The sequence below is a fragment of the Taudactylus pleione genome, unplaced genomic scaffold, assembly GCF_031769625.1.
Source record: "Taudactylus pleione unplaced genomic scaffold, aTauple2 ptg000927l, whole genome shotgun sequence".
NCBI lineage: Eukaryota > Metazoa > Chordata > Amphibia > Anura > Myobatrachidae > Taudactylus > Taudactylus pleione.
The window spans coordinates 81436-98314 of record NW_028285328.1 but is presented as its reverse complement, the minus strand read 5'-3'; the positions used below and the strand labels follow the sequence as shown (position 1 = coordinate 98314).

Here is a 16879-nt window from a genome sequence, read left to right as displayed (position 1 = left end):
GTAGCTCTCCCTGGTTGACTGTTGCATTCGTGCTCTTTTACTGCTAGGGTTCGAGCCAGCAGTTGGTCCTGACTACGCACTTCCATCATGTTGGACGTTGTCTGTTGTTTTCTTTTTACGGCAGTGTTTCAGTTGCTGTTTTATCCCTGTTTTCAGAATGGGATGTACTGCTGTCTGACCCTCTGAAGGGTATTGTAGTCTCAATCCTCTCTATTTCGCCTATGTCTCATGCCCAGTGGGAACTCCACTCATTGGAGACTTCTATGGCCTAACCCTTCCCTGGTTCACAACTTTGTTGTAGTTGGACCTCAAGGATGGTTCAGGGCGACTGTTCGGTCTAGTCTTTTGACTCCCTGCATTCTCTGTTAGGAGTCTGTGGACAGGATTAGCTCTATATCTGTATATTGATATTGTTATACTTCTGTATACACGATTATGTCCAGCTCTGCTGGAATTCTGCTGTCTGCACCTGTTGCAGCTTCCTGTTTAGCCTCTAGTACGGTTTCTCGAGTTTGTTCTCGTTTACGGCCCTTCTATGGATTCTTGTTGGGGCTCTCTGCTACCAATGGTACGGTTTGGTCTATTTCAGTTGAGATTACTGGTTCTGACGTTTCTCAACTGTCTTTGTTCTCTCGCCAGCCGTTCTGTTCCTTTTGACTTAACCTGTACGTTGTGGAAGTTTCCATGACTGTTTAGCGAGGAGTGGTGTTTTGTCTCCTGTGCTCTACGACACTTAATCCTCAGCTTCCGCTGGGCCTAAGGTTCTTGGCGGTCCCTGTTTCGGATTGGCCGAGGGGTCAGCAAGTTCTCCGCGCTTCCCACCCAGGAGGTTGGCTTTGGGACGTCCCCACTGTCTTGAACTCCAGTGTCCCCTAGTGGATGAAGGAGAAAACAGGATTTTGGTACTTACCGATAAATCCCTTTCTCCGACTCCACAGGGGACACTGGACGCCCGCCCAGCGCTGCGTATCTGCTGTTTTGTTTGGTTCCTTCTATGGTCGTGTGACTGCATGGGTTCCCTGCAATGGGTTCCTTTGTTCTCCTTCAGTCGGTCTTCTTCCGTTCTGTGGTCTTCTCCTTCTCGTTTTTCTGTTGTCCTCCGTCTCCTCTCGGGCTCAGTTCTTAAACTGGGGCTGATGGGGCATAGAGGGGGAGGAGCCAGTCACACTTCTAAATTATTTTAAAGTGCCAGGCTCTGCTCTACCACCGTCTATACCCACTGTCTTGAACTCCAGTGTCCCCTGTGGAATCGGAGAAAGGGATTTATCGGTAAGTACCAAAATCCTGTTTTTGCAACCAATCTGCGTCAGCTGCGTTTTCTCCAGGTGTCGGTTGTATGAAAGTCCCCAGAAATACGTCATTTTACACTGTCTGTACGTTTCCTTATCACAAAGTACCCAGGAATACCCTGCTCCCGAGTAACAATGGGGATCATATCCGGCAGCTTCCGTCCCACAATAACCTTGTTGGGTGCAGACTACACAACACTTCAATGTTCACATTTCTTCCATCCTTGCACAGATACTAATAAGATTTGTCACCGTAGCAGGACAATTGCATCAGACCGATTCCTTCCATCCTTGCACAGATACTAATAAGATTTGTCACCGTAGCAGGACGATGGCATCAGACCGATTCCTTCCATCCTTGCACAGATACTAATAAGATTTGTCACCGTAGCAGGACGATGGCATCAGACCGATTCCTTCCATCCTTGCACAGATACTAATAAGATTTGTCACCGTAGCAGGACGATGGCATCAGACCGATTCCTTCCATCCTTGCACAGATACTAATAAGATTTGTCACCGTAGCAGGACGATGGCATCAGACCGATTCCTTCCATCCTTGCACAGATACTAATAAGATTTGTCACCGTAGCAGGACGATAGCATCAGACCGATTCCTTCCATCCTTGCACAGATACTAATAAGATTTGTCACCATAGCAGGACGATGGCATCAGACCGATTCCTTCCATCCTTGCACAGATACTAATAAGATTTGTCACCGTAGCAGGACGATAGCATCAGACCGATTCCTTCCATCCTTGCACAGATACCAATAAGATTTGTCACCGTAGCAGGACGATGGCATCAGACCGATTCCCTCCATCCTTGCACAGACACTAATAAGATTTGTCACCGTAGCAGGACGATAGCATCAGACCGATTCCTTCCATCATTGCACAGATACTAATAAGATTTGTCACCGTAGCAGGACGATAGTATCAGACCGATTCCTTCCATCCTTGCACAGATACTAATAAGATTTGTCACCGTAGCAGGACGATGGCATCAGACCGATTCCTTCCATCCTTGCACAGATACTAATAAGATTTGTCACCGTAGCAGGACGATGGCATCAGACCGATTCCTTCCATCCTTGCACAGATACTAATAAGATTTGTCACCGTAGCAGGACGATGGCATCAGACCGATTCCTTCCATCCTTGCACAGATACTAATAAGATTTGTCACCGTAGCAGGACGATGGCATCAGACCGATTCCTTCCATCCTTGCACAGATACTAATAAGATTTGTCACCGTAGCAGGACGATGGCATCAGACCGATTCCTTCCATCCTTGCACAGATACTAATAAGATTTGTCACCGTAGCAGGACGATAGCATCAGACCGATTCCTTCCATCCTTGCACAGACACTAATAAGATTTGTCACCGTAGCAGGACGATGGCATCAGACCGATTCCTTCCATCCTTGCACAGATACTAATAAGATTTGTCACCGTAGCAGGACGATGGCATCAGACCGATTCCTTCCATCCTTGCACAGATACTAATAAGATTTGTCACCGTAGCAGGACGATGGCATCAGACCGATTCCTTCCATCCTTGCACAGATACTAATAAGATTTGTCACCGTAGCAGGACGATGGCATCAGACCGATTCCTTCCATCCTTGCACAGATACTAATAAGATTTGTCACCGTAGCAGGACGATGGCATCAGACCGATTCCTTCCATCCTTGCACAGATAGTAATAAGATTTGTCACCGTAGCAGGACGATGGCATCAGACCGATTCCTTCCATCCTTGCACAGATACTAATAAGATTTGTCACCGTAGCAGGACGATGGCATCAGACCGATTCCTTCCATCCTTGCACAGATACTAATAAGATTTGTCTCCGTAGCAGGACGATAGCATCAGACCGATTCCTTCCATCCTTGCACAGATACCAATAAGATTTGTCACCGTAGCAGGACGATGGCATCAGACCGATTCCCTCCATCCTTGCACAGACACTAATAAGATTTGTCACCGTAGCAGGACGATAGCATCAGACCGATTCCTTCCATCATTGCACAGATACTAATAAGATTTGTCACCGTAGCAGGACGATAGTATCAGACCGATTCCTTCCATCCTTGCACAGATACTAATAAGATTTGTCACCGTAGCAGGACGATGGCATCAGACCGATTCCTTCCATCCTTGCACAGATACTAATAAGATTTGTCACCGTAGCAGGACGATGGCATCAGACCGATTCCTTCCATCCTTGCACAGATACTAATAAGATTTGTCACCGTAGCAGGACGATGGCATCAGACCGATTCCTTCCATCCTTGCACAGATACTAATAAGATTTGTCACCGTAGCAGGACGATGGCATCAGACCGATTCCTTCCATCCTTGCACAGATACTAATAAGATTTGTCACCGTAGCAGGACGATGGCATCAGACCGATTCCTTCCATCCTTGCACAGATACTAATAAGATTTGTCACCGTAGCAGGACGATGGCATCAGACCGATTCCTTCCATCCTTGCACAGATACTAATAAGATTTGTCACCGTAGCAGGACGATAGCATCAGACCGATTCCTTCCATCCTTGCACAGACACTAATAAGATTTGTCACCGTAGCAGGACGATGGCATCAGACCGATTCCTTCCATCCTTGCACAGATACTAATAAGATTTGTCACCGTAGCAGGACGATGGCATCAGACCGATTCCTTCCATCCTTGCACAGATACTAATAAGATTTGTCACCGTAGCAGGACGATGGCATCAGACCGATTCCTTCCATCCTTGCACAGATACTAATAAGATTTGTCACCGTAGCAGGACGATGGCATCAGACCGATTCCTTCCATCCTTGCACAGATACTAATAAGATTTGTCACCGTAGCAGGACGATGGCATCAGACCGATTCCTTCCATCCTTGCACAGATAGTAATAAGATTTGTCACCGTAGCAGGACGATGGCATCAGACCGATTCCTTCCATCCTTGCACAGATACTAATAAGATTTGTCACCGTAGCAGGACGATGGCATCAGACCGATTCCTTCCATCCTTGCACAGATACTAATAAGATTTGTCTCCGTAGCAGGACGATAGCATCAGACCGATTCCTTCCATCCTTGCACAGATACTAATAAGATTTGTCACCGTAGGAGGACGATGGCATCAGACCGATTCCTTCCATCCTTGCACAGATACTAAAAAGATTTGTCACCGTAGCAGGACGATAGCATCAGACCGATTCCTTCCATCCTTGCACAGATACTAATAAGATTTGTCACCGTAGCAGGACGATAGCATCAGACCGATTCCTTCCATCCTTGCACAGATACTAATAAGATTTGTCACCGTAGCAGGACGATGGCATCAGACCGATTCCTTCCATCCTTGCACAGATACTAATAAGATTTGTCACCGTAGCAGGACGATGGCATCAGACCGATTCCTTCCATCCTTGCACAGATACTAATAAGATTTGTCACCATAGCAGGACGATAGCATTAGACCGATTCCTTCCATCCTTGCACAGATACTAATAAGATTTGTCACCATAGCAGGACGATAGCATTAGGCCGATTCCTTCCTTGGCCTCACATGATTTTCTCTCTCCCGATTCCTTCCATAGGTCTGAAAGACACGTCTGGTATCCGCCTGCATTACACCCCATCCCTGAGACGCTTTGATGCTGGGATCATGGAGCTTGGCCTGGTGTACACCCCGGTGATGGCTATCCCACCACGCCAGAAAGAGTTTGTACTCACCGGCTACTGTACAGATAAATGCACCGAGACGGTAAGTGCAAATAGCCACTGGGGGAAACCAGTAATGGGCAATCTCTCACATGTCATATTTCCCATTCATTTATATGGGCACAGAAGACTTGGAGTGGTGAATATGGGCTCAGCCAATCAGAGTGGTTGTCCTACACTCACAGTCTGCTCTGATTGGTTGTAGTTATTAACCCCTCATTTATTCGCACTGCAGGTCCTACTTGTGGTTCCACAGTAACATATAATGTAATTTGTACTTACTGTTACCTGTTACTGGCCGGGGAGGAACATAGAATATGACGGCAGATAAGAACCACTTAGCCCCATTTTTAAACATATTGTTACCTCAACCCTTATTGATCCCTACTTTCTCTGAAGGATATCCTTATGTCTATCCCATGCATGTTTAAATTGTTCTACTGTCTTAGCCTCTACCACCTCTGATGGGGGCTATTCCACTCATCCACTACCCTTTCTGTGACTTAATTTTGGGAGGAACCCATTTGTTTGTGATTTACAGTCCCCTGACCCCTTGTGGCTCCAGGTTTGTGCTATATGGGCTGGTACTGTCCCCACGAGGACAGAGGCCTCCCATCCCCGGGTTACCAGCTTGCTAGGCCCGGTGCTTGTTAACACTGGATTAGGGTATAATGGGAAACAGTACAGGGTGACTATTGCTAGGGAGGGGGGGGGGCACATTGTTTAAAGGTGTGACCCCCATATCTGTCCCTTAATGACTCCTAGTGGTATCAGCTATTGAGGGGGGTGTTTTAGGCAAATTCTCTCCCAATTTGAACCCCTGCTGTGGAGAGTACAAGTCCTACTCATCCTTAGCAGTGAAAGGGTTAAGGTACTGAGGGCCTTATTCAGCAAGGAACGCAGTTGCTTATACGCATGCAATCGTCTGATTAACTCGCAGTGCGCAAGCCAGTAGCAGCGTTTGGAACTGCGAATGCAGAGGATGTGCAGACCCATGGCAGAGTGATTGACAGGAAGTGCCAATTGTGGGTGGTGACGGGCGGTTGGTTGGGCAATCGCAGGCGTGCCAGTGCGTTTCTATGCCATTACAGGGGCGTGTATAAATTATCCACTGCGATACCAGATGCCGCCTGAGGCATCATATCGTGCGCTGAAGTAAGCAATCCCTGAGTAAGGTCCGGGCTTCCCTAACTGTCCGATGTTACCGATTGTTTCTCTATGTTACACTAGTATAGGGATGTGAGTAAGGGGAAGGGGGCGTCCTTGTGTCAGGCTGCGATCGCAATGCGAATGCAGACATTTACATGTCACCGCTGATATTAGCAACTGCGCTGCGTGTGTATAAGCAGAATAGCGATCCTTAGTGAATAGGGCCCTGAGAACACACCTGACATGGATGCCCAGAAAGCAGTGTTTATATGGTCCGACACACCTGCGTTTCTCTAACCGCCCCCCACAAACGCTGTCTACCTGTCACTCACTTTGCGAGTGAATCATTTGTGTGAGCGTAACTGCAATTCAATGGCTGCGCAGTACGGTTTACACATCGGTTTATCCATATAGAATAGGATAGGATATAAGATAGAATATAGGATAGGATAGGATATAGGATAGGATACAATATAGGATAGAATGTAGGATAGAATAGAATATAGGATAGGATAGAATGTAGGATAGAATATAGGATATAGGATAGAATATATGATATAGGATATAATATAGGATAGGATATAATAAAGGATAGGATATAGGATAGAATATAAGATATAATATAGGATAGAATGTAGGATAGAATATAGGATAGAATATATGATATAGGATAGAATAGAATATAGGAAAGAATATAGAATAGAATATATAATATAGAATATAGGATATAATAAAGGATAGGATATAGGATAGAATATAACATATAATATATGATAGAATAGAATATAGGATAGAATATAATATAGAATAGAATAGAATATAGGATAGAATATAGAATGTAGGATAGAATATAGGATAGAATAGAATATAGGATAGAATACCTTTATTGTCATTAACAACAGGGATTGTCAGTGAAATACAGCTATTATATAACCGTTCTGTATGTGTACACAATCCTAAAACGTCTATTGGACGGTAACTTCTCTAACAACACATCATTTGGTGATTTGGATCTTCCAGATTATCCTTTGATCTCTTTAGTCATTTCTCCTAGAGATCCTGAGTACGTGGCAATTCTGCACGGCAGACGTGATATATCTGTGAATGACGTCGTTCATGATATATAGCGTGTAGACGCGGCCAAATGGACTGCACGTTATATCATACAGTGTGTACCCAGGATAAACATCAGGGGCCTATTTATCACACCTATCTGTCCCGTTATTCATGCGGAAACAGTGTCACTAAATGAAGTAATATCTCCCGCGCATCACACCGGCGCCATATTCATACAATGTGTGGGGGACGTTTTGGTCGTCTTATATATCAAACTCCGGAAACTTAATATTTCTGTAGCTGTCACCATCTTCAGATTCCCGCGGGAAGAGGTTCTGCAGCGCTAAGAGGAATCTGTTTAGATCTCTCTTACTCCTGGCTATCATGCGCTACCTGAACGCCACTACCGGGACATAATTCCACAGCGTGAACTTTTGCCGCTGTTAATGGCGGTGAAAGTATAGCTTCTTGAATTCGCCGGGACAACTGCTTATCCTGGCGCAAGACCCTCGTGACGAGGGCATTAATAAATAGCGTGAAATATGTTTTGAAGTCACAGCGAATAGTGGCAGTACGGAACTTTAGGGTTTGGAGCATTTAGGTAAATCTTAATTAATAGGCCCCAAAGGCTCATTCACAAATAAGGAAAATGCGGAACAGAGCCTCCGGTGCCATTTTAGGCCCTGATTCAGACCCACTCGCGAGCGGCTGTCCGCTCGCAAGTGTGTCGATGTTCTGCACTGAGCATGCGCACGACGGAGGGAGCTCCGTCGTGCGCATGCGCCAGACGCGACGAGCGAAGGAAAGTCCTTCGCTCGTTGTGTCTGATCAAAGGGGGCGTGCTGTCGATATTGATTGACAGCACGCCCCCTTTGGTGGGCGTGCCGGGGGCGTGCCTCCCTGACGGGGGCGTTCCCACGGGAACGCCTCCCGTCAGAAGCCGGCCCACTGACATCACTAGTGATGTCAGTGGGAGTGATTTTGGCTCTGATAGAGCCAAAATCACTCCGGAGCTTGCGGTTGAAAACCTCAACCGCAGGCTCCGGCTCGCAGTTTCGATGGTCGCGATATCGCGACCATCACGGCCATCAAACTGCACGGTCGTATAGGCTGTGGGTGGTGACCCACAGCTATACGAGCGTCCAGGAGGACGCTCCATTTTTATGGAGGGCGGCCCTCATTCAGAGCGTGCGCTCTGCTCAGAGCGTACGGCTCTGAATGAGGGCCCTATTCCCTACTTTTGTACCTTTGGCGTCATTACACCTGACTATGAAGGGTTAGCGCATCAATATCGCAGCGACTGTGGGAGCGCAAGATTACGCTCCCTATGATAGGACGCGTTGCGGTACCGGCCCCGACTTGCTCCAGCCCTAAAGTTTGTCACATCCAGATGCATTCGCCGGACTTCATGTGACCGGATGAGATTTCGGGAGCGCTGGACGCTGCCTATAAGGGTGCTCCGGTGGTAGCGTTCTTTAACCCCAATGGGGCTTTCTTATGCACCAATAGCAGCATTTAGTCTGTTTGCGTCTTTACACCCCCCGATAACAATCCTGTCAGTGCACATCCTGGCTCCAAAGCCCCTTCTCCTAATCTTGGGGTCAGATGATAACTGGGCAGTCTTCCCATGGTGACACAACCCCTCTGGTGCCTCATTACCCTGATCCGGAGCTATGACAGATAACAGAGAGAACCTCATATGACCTCTTTGTAACCTCATCATCGCCCATTTGCAGGAGGGGGCTCAGAGACCGGCATACTAACATCCATACTGTAACGTGGTGCCTGGTTTTCCAGGTAAACTGCAAGTGCCCATGAATTATTCATGAACCTGCGCGGGCTGGAAATGCAGCCACAGGTGCTGGTTACTGTCACTGACTTGTCACTAATGCCCTGCTATAGTGACACCTGGGGACCACCGAGCCTCAGCCCCTAAGCCAGCTGCAATTTGCTCATTACAATGACTCCTTGCTGAGGGCCTGAATAGCTGCGGCCATCGCCTGCAGAGCCGCGAATCCCTTCCGCTGTAATGCAGAAATATTCAGCCTTTCACATCCACTGGACCAGACAGCGCAATTCTTACCTGGCAGCAAATACAGGCTCCATTTATATTCTAGACTAACATAAGCAAAGTGCCAGAAGTAGGTAATAATATGTTATATAAATAGCAAGAAAAAGACATACATTGGGGGTTACTTTATTTTGTTCCCTTCTAATTTATACTCTTTTGGGGAAGTTGTAATTAATATTCTGACAGAGCTGACTGGGACATACAAACCCACAGACTCCTGGCATGCAGGCTGTGCTGGGACTTGTAGTTCCACAACAGCTGACAGCCTTCGGGTCATCTCACCCTGGCACAGTTCCACAGCTGAGATCAGTTCCACAATTCTATTCCAGGAAGACCCTCTTCCATAGCTCTCCCTGTCGCCTCTAACATCCCACCTAGTCCTCTCATGCGGAAGAGACATTTAAATGAAGCAGGGATGCATTAATTATTGAGGAGCGGAGGAGAAAACACACATTTCAGGGGGGTTTTTTCTCCCTGGTTTAAACTCATAATTATAGTCAGGTGTTTAAAGCAGAATAAGGTTGTATAAGATTTGAAAACAGAGTCGTCACAAGTTTGGCTTTTTGTTGTTTTAAACAGAAGTAACCAACTATTATGCAACCTGTGGTGACCCAGCTGTAATGGTACTACAAGCCTCAGCATGCTCTGCCGACCATAGACAGACAGTATATACCTGGAGATGTAGTTCCAGGTTGTCGCCTATCCTATAAGAGATATTTACAGTTTATTCAAAAGAAACAGCATAATTACTGCAACCAGGGATATGAGCTTTAACTTTAATTAAAAAAAAAAAAAGTTTTCCACTTTCAAAGTACTTTAAGTTATAGGAGTTTGCATTAATCTACGTGTTTGGTGAAAGTCGCAGGAATGTGCACACAAATCAATAAATTAATGTAATCCATAGATAACACTATTTAATGTAAATATTCAATTATTCATTCATATCTGGGTATTAAATGCTTATCTTCCCGGGAAACATACGATAGAAAAAATTTATTTTGTTTGAGACCAAAAGCTTCAGTTTACCAATATGTGCCACATTCAGCCTCATTTGGCAGAGAAGCACCATTTTACTGGGGCTGGCTCTAAGGTAGTAGTGAGGGTCACATACCCTGCCACCTTCTGAAGAACACCGGTTCTGGTTGGGAACTGTTTTCTGTCTCAGCATTTGGTGCGTACACGTCTGAAACCCATTACCTAGGTGATAATATCCTCACTACTGACCACATGGTGAAACGGAGTCCTAAACGTGTCTCCAACAGGCTTACCCGATGCGTTTCTCTGTCAGACCTCCCCACCCAGCTCTGGAGATAGCGGATGTTTTCTGTCTCAGCATTTGGTGTGTACACATCAGGAACCCATTATCTAGGTGATAATATCCTCACGACTGACCACATGGTGAAATTAGAGCCCTAAACGTATATCCAGCAGGCTTTTTCTGACGCGTTTCTCTGTCAGACCTCCCCATCCAGCTCTGGAGATAGTGGATGTTTTCTGTCTCAGCATTTGGTGCTTACACATCATGAACCCATTATCTAGGTGATAATATCCTCACGACTGACCACATGGTGAAATCAGAGCCCCAAACGTATCTCCAGCAGGCAAACTGACGCGTTTCTCTGTCAGACCTCCCCGCCCAGCTCTGGAGATAGTGGATGTTTTCTGTTTTGCAGGCCCTTCCTCTGGACGGGATTCACATCTTTGCCTCTCAGCTACACACACATTTAACCGGGCGGACAGTGACCACGACAATCGTCCGGGATGGAACTGAAATCGGTATTGTGAATGAAGATAAACATTTCAGTCCACATTTCCAGGTAAGAAATGGTTATCTGTGGCCACAAGATGCATCATTCACAGAATAGTAGTCAATGACACACATACTGATTGATCCACTTCTTGTATCTGAGACTTTTCAGCAAGTGTACATGATTGGAGACCTCTGACCCTTCACCCGACTAACGTTTCATCCATTGCCGCCACATAGAGGGGGAGACATTTTGTCAGCTGAACCTAATAGAACATGGCCTATCAATGTGATGAGGGGGCCCAGGAATACCGGGCAGAATACTTATAAAATAAACTTCGTACTGAGAGGCGTAACCCACAGAAAGTTACCATCTGCGGTCACCACTTAGGCCAGGGAAAATGGGCAGTCGGGCACTGCAGCGCTTGGTAAATCTTCCCCACATTTGCCTACTCTCCCGCAATGTCTGACAGATTAATGAGAGAACAGGCAACTGCCCCAGGGGGCTCTTACCTGTAACACGGTGTCAGCAGAGGACATTAACCATCTGATTCGTACCCTCTACCCCTGCACTCAGATTACTGAAGGGCTTTGAGTCCTATCAGAGAAAAGCGCTATATAAATTAAATATTATTACTGAGTCAGGTGGGCGGAGTTTAAATGTTATGATTTGCGCCATTAAGCCCCACCCACATCCTATTTTCCTACCTCGTCTTCACAGCTCACGATAGCGATTTAGGAAGTTGACATTTTATAGATTTATTTCTTTAACATTCACAAGTGTATATGGGAAACGCGTAGGGAGGAGATGAGAGAGGGGCGGCTGTCACCCCCAATAGTCTAGGTTGGGTCTTGTGTGGCCTGAGCAGAAATCTGTGCCCGCCTCAGGTACATCTTAGTTACTTGGAGCTTCTATTATATAGAGAACGAATGACGGTTTCCATCACTGTCCATGGCGGGCATCTGGCCCGGAATCAGAGGTGCGTGCAAATTCCGTCACGACTGCGATTTCGTACGCAGTGCTGCTGCGAAAATATGATAATCATTTAGCTAACGCCTTGTCCACAGATGCCCATGTCTGGCGTCATATCCACCGCTAGCAAACTAAACATCAGGAACATCGGTCGCACGTGGAACATGGGAGCAACCCTGCGCTGTCTCACCTAAGAGGCCGGGGCCTCTCCAGCTGGGTATGAATTTGCAGGGGCTCTCTAGGCCACGCCCAGAAAACGGTCCCGACACACCTGCGTTTTTGTAGCCCCCCCGTTACCCGCCCAAACACTGACTGCCTGTCACTCACTGCTGAAAAATTCTGGGTGTTGGCGCAGCATCTCAGGCCCATCGCCGTGTGTGTGGTGCGGGCGCAGCAGTCAGTAATCGCTCCACTGCATCCGACATGGACACTACGCGCATCTCTGATCAGGCCCATTATTCTACCGGTAGTTATTCCCTGAAGGACATGTCTAGCAGCCGTGAGTGTAATCTGTACTGACACATTCCTGTTACTGCCTGCAGGAGATCCGGATGTTAAAGAAGCCGGTTCAAGTTTTACCAGTAAGTGAAATTCAGTTTTCCAATATCCATATTGTTACCTTACAGTTGTGGCCATTTAGTTGTGTAATAAATGTAAGTATTGCTGTACAAATATCAGTGCTACGTACGGTACCGTCCTCCTATAGCTGGCTGATTACACACACTGCGGCTCTGCGTAATGGATTCAGCAAAATCTATGGAACGTTTGTCAGCAGGTTGAAACTTTTACGATTATCCGCAGTTCAGACAGTTATAGATTTTACTCCGCACCTATAGATCCCACACAGCAACAATCTGTTACATTTCCCACTTCATTGTCCTGATTTACAGAGGTTACAGAACCACTAATCCCCAAAATAGAGATTTGAACCACACAGGTAAAATACACTATTCAGTCAGTGTTGCTCATATTTGCTTATTCTCCCGGGCTGGCCCAGAGGCTCTCTAATATGGGCACTCCCAGCCACTCGGAAAAGAGTCTTCCGGCCGGCCACCTACCTCAGGCACACCCACCCAAACACGCCACGGTAGGGGGGCAATGACGTGATTCACGCTGAATACTGTCATTGTGGCCCCGCCCCCTGATTCACAATGCTGGTAATCTCAATAATTGTGTAGCAAGACCTCGATGGCGGGATTGCGCGCTCACGCCCCCTGCTAATGCTGCGTCAAGTCCCTACCACGGCCTCCGTATGCTGCACCATGCCTCTCCCCCCGCTGTGCCGACTTGGACAGGGAAGCTAGAATGTCGGCAAGTCCCTCCATCTAGAGGACATTGAATAGGATCTGATATCGGTCAAAAAAAAAAGACTGCAGTCATTTCAGCTACTGTCCCGCCCCTACAGATGCGTCCTCATACGCTATTGCTGTAGTCATTTCAGCTACTGTCCCATCACTGGCCCCGCCCATACAGATGTGTCCTCATACGCTATTGCTGCAGTCATTTCAGCTACTGTCCCGTCACTGGCCCCGCCCCTACAGATGTGTCCTCATACAGTATTGCTGCAGTCATTTCAGCTACTGTCCCGTCACTGGCCCCGCCCATACAGATGTGTCCTCATACACTATTGCTGCAGTCATTTCAGCTACTGTCCCGTCACTGGCCCGGCCCCTACAGATGTGTCCTCATACAGTATTGCTGCAGTCATTTCAGCTACTGTCCCGTCACTGGCCCCGCCCATACAGATGTTTCCTAATACAGTATTGCTGCAGTCATTTCAGCTACTGTCCCGTCACTGGCCCCGCCCCTACAGATGCGTCCTAATACAGTATTGCTGCAGTCATTTCAGCTACTGTCCCGTCACTGGCCCCGCCCATACAGATGCATCCTCATACGCTATTGCCGCAGTCATTTCAGCTACTGTCCCGTCACTGGCCCCGCCCATACAGATGCATCCTCATACGCTATTGCTGCAGTAATTTCAGCTACTGTCCCGTCACTGGCTCCGCCCCTACAGATGCGTCCTCATACACTATTGCTACAGTCATTTCAGCTACTGTCCCGTCACTGGCCCCGCCCCTACAGATGTGACCTCATACACTATTGCTGCAGTCATTTCAGCTACTGTCCCGTCACTGGCCCCGCCCCTACAGATGTGACCTCATACAGTATTGCTGCAGTCATTTCAGCTACTGTCCCGTCACTGGCCCCGCCCCTACAGATGTGACCTCATACACTATTGCTGCAGTCATTTCAGCTACTATCCCGTCACTGGCCCCGCCCCTACAGATGCGTCCTCATACACTATTGCTGCAGTCTTTTCAGCTACTGTCCCGTCACTGGCCCCGCCCATACAGATGTGTCCTCATACACTATTGCTGCAGTCATTTCAGCTACTGTCCCGTCACTGGCCCCGCCCATACAGATGTGTCCTCATACAGTATTGCTGCAGTCATTTCAGCTACTGTCCCGTCACTGGCCCCGCCCCTACAGATGCGTCCTCATACAGTATTGCTGCAGTCATTTCAGCTACTGTCCCGTCACTGGCCCCGCCCATACAGATGCATCCTCATACGCTATTGCCGCAGTCATTTCAGCTACTGTCCCGTCACTGGCCCCGCCCATACAGATGCATCCTCATACGCTATTGCTGCAGTAATTTCAGCTACTGTCCCGTCACTGGCTCCGCCCCTACAGATGCGTCCTCATACACTATTGCTACAGTCATTTCAGCTACTGTCCCGTCACTGGCCCCGCCCCTACAGATGTGACCTCATACACTATTGCTGCAGTCATTTCAGCTACTGTCCCGTCACTGGCCCCGCCCCTACAGATGTGACCTCATACACTATTACTGCAGTCATTTCAGCTACTGTCCCGTCACTGGCCCCGCCCCTACAGATGTGACCTCATACAGTATTGCTGCAGTCATTTCAGCTACTGTCCCGTCACTGGCCCCGCCCCTACAGATGTGACCTCATACTCTATTGCTGCAGTCATTTCAGCTACTGTCCCGTCACTGGCCCGGCCCCTACAGATGTGTCCTCATACAGTATTGCTGCAGTCATTTCAGCTACTGTCCCGTCACTGGCCCCGCCCATACAGATGTGTCCTCATACACTATTGCTGCAGTCATTTCAGCTACTGTCCCGTCACTGGCCCGGCCCCTACAGATGCGTCCTCATACACTATTGCTGCAGTAATTTCAGCTACTGTCCCGTCACTGGCCCCGCCCCTACAGATGCGTCCTCATACACTATTGCTGCAGTAATTTCAGCTACTGTCCCGTCACTGGCCCCGCCCCTACAGATGCGTCCTCATACAATATTGCTGCAGTCATTTCAGCTGCTGTCCCGTCACTGGCCCCGCCCATACAGATGGACCTCATACGCTATTGCTGCAGTCATTTCAGCTACTGTCCCATCACTGGCCCCGCCCATACAGATGTGTCCTCATACACTATTGCTGCAGTAATTTCAGCTACTGTCCCGTCACTGGCCCGGCCCCTACAGATGCGTCCTCATACGCTATTGCTGCAGTCATTTCAGCTACTGTCCCGTCACTGGCCCCGCCCATACAGATGCGTCCTCCTCATACAGTATTGCTGCAGTCATTTCAGCTACTGTCCCGTCACTGGCCCCGCCCATACAGATGCGTCCTCATACACTATTGCTGCAGTCATTTCAGCTACTGTCCCGTCACTGGCCCGGCCCCTACAGATGCGTCCTCATACAGTATTGCTGCAGTCATTTTAGCTACTGTCCCGTCACTGGCCCCGCCCATACAGATGCGTCCTCATACACTATTGCTGCAGTCATTTCAGCTACTGTCCCGTCACTGGCCCCGCCCTTACAGATGTGACCTCATACAGTATTGCTGCAGTCATTTCAGCTACTGTCCCGTCACTGGCCCCGCCCCTACAGATGCGTCCTCATACACTATTGCTGCAGTCATTTCAGCTACTGTCCCGTCACTGGCCCCGCCCTTACAGATGTGACCTCATACAGTATTGCTGCAGTCATTTCAGCTACTGTCCCGTCACTGGCCCCGCCCCTACAGATGCGTCCTAATACAGTATTGCTGCAGTCATTTCAGCTACTGTCCCGTCACTGGCCCCGCCCATACAGATGCATCCTCATACGCTATTGCTGCAGTCATTTCAGCTACTGTCCCGTCACTGGCCCCGCCCATACAGATGCATCCTCATACGCTATTGCCGCAGTCATTTCAGCTACTGTCCCGTCACTGGCCCCGCCCATACAGATGCATCCTCATACGCTATTGCTGCAGTAATTTCAGCTACTGTCCCGTCACTGGCTCCGCCCCTACAGATGCGTCCTCATACACTATTGCTACAGTCATTTCAGCTACTGTCCCGTCACTGGCCCCGCCCCTACAGATGTGACCTCATACACTATTGCTGCAGTCATTTCAGCTACTGTCCCGTCACTGGCCCCGCCCCTACAGATGTGACCTCATACAGTATTGCTGCAGTCATTTCAGCTACTGTCCCGTCACTGGCCCCGCCCCTACAGATGTGACCTCATACACTATTGCTGCAGTCATTTCAGCTACTGTCCCGTCACTGGCCCCGCCCCTACAGATGCGTCCTCATACACTATTGCTGCAGTCTTTTCAGCTACTGTCCCGTCACTGGCCCCGCCCATACAGATGTGTCCTCATACACTATTGCTGCAGTCATTTCAGCTACTGTCCCGTCACTGGCCCCGCCCATACAGATGTGTCCTCATACAGTATTGCTGCAGTCATTTCAGCTACTGTCCCGTCACTGGCCCCGCCCCTACAGATGCGTCCTCATACAGTATTGCTGCAGTCACTTCAGCTACTGTCCCGTCACT

At 48.2% G+C, this 16879-nt stretch overlaps 1 protein-coding gene across 1 annotated transcript in view; it reads left to right on the top strand.

Moving 5' to 3' along the window:
- Positions 1–16879, top strand: part of DBH (dopamine beta-hydroxylase) — a 130263-nt gene that overhangs the window by 67495 nt on the left and 45889 nt on the right. The window contains exons 6-8 of the mRNA XM_088459726.1: positions 4901–5067; positions 10974–11117; positions 12563–12601. Of these exons, the coding sequence (XP_088315852.1) occupies positions 4901–5067; positions 10974–11117; positions 12563–12601 (350 nt within the window). The remainder of the gene's footprint in view (positions 1–4900; positions 5068–10973; positions 11118–12562; positions 12602–16879) is intronic.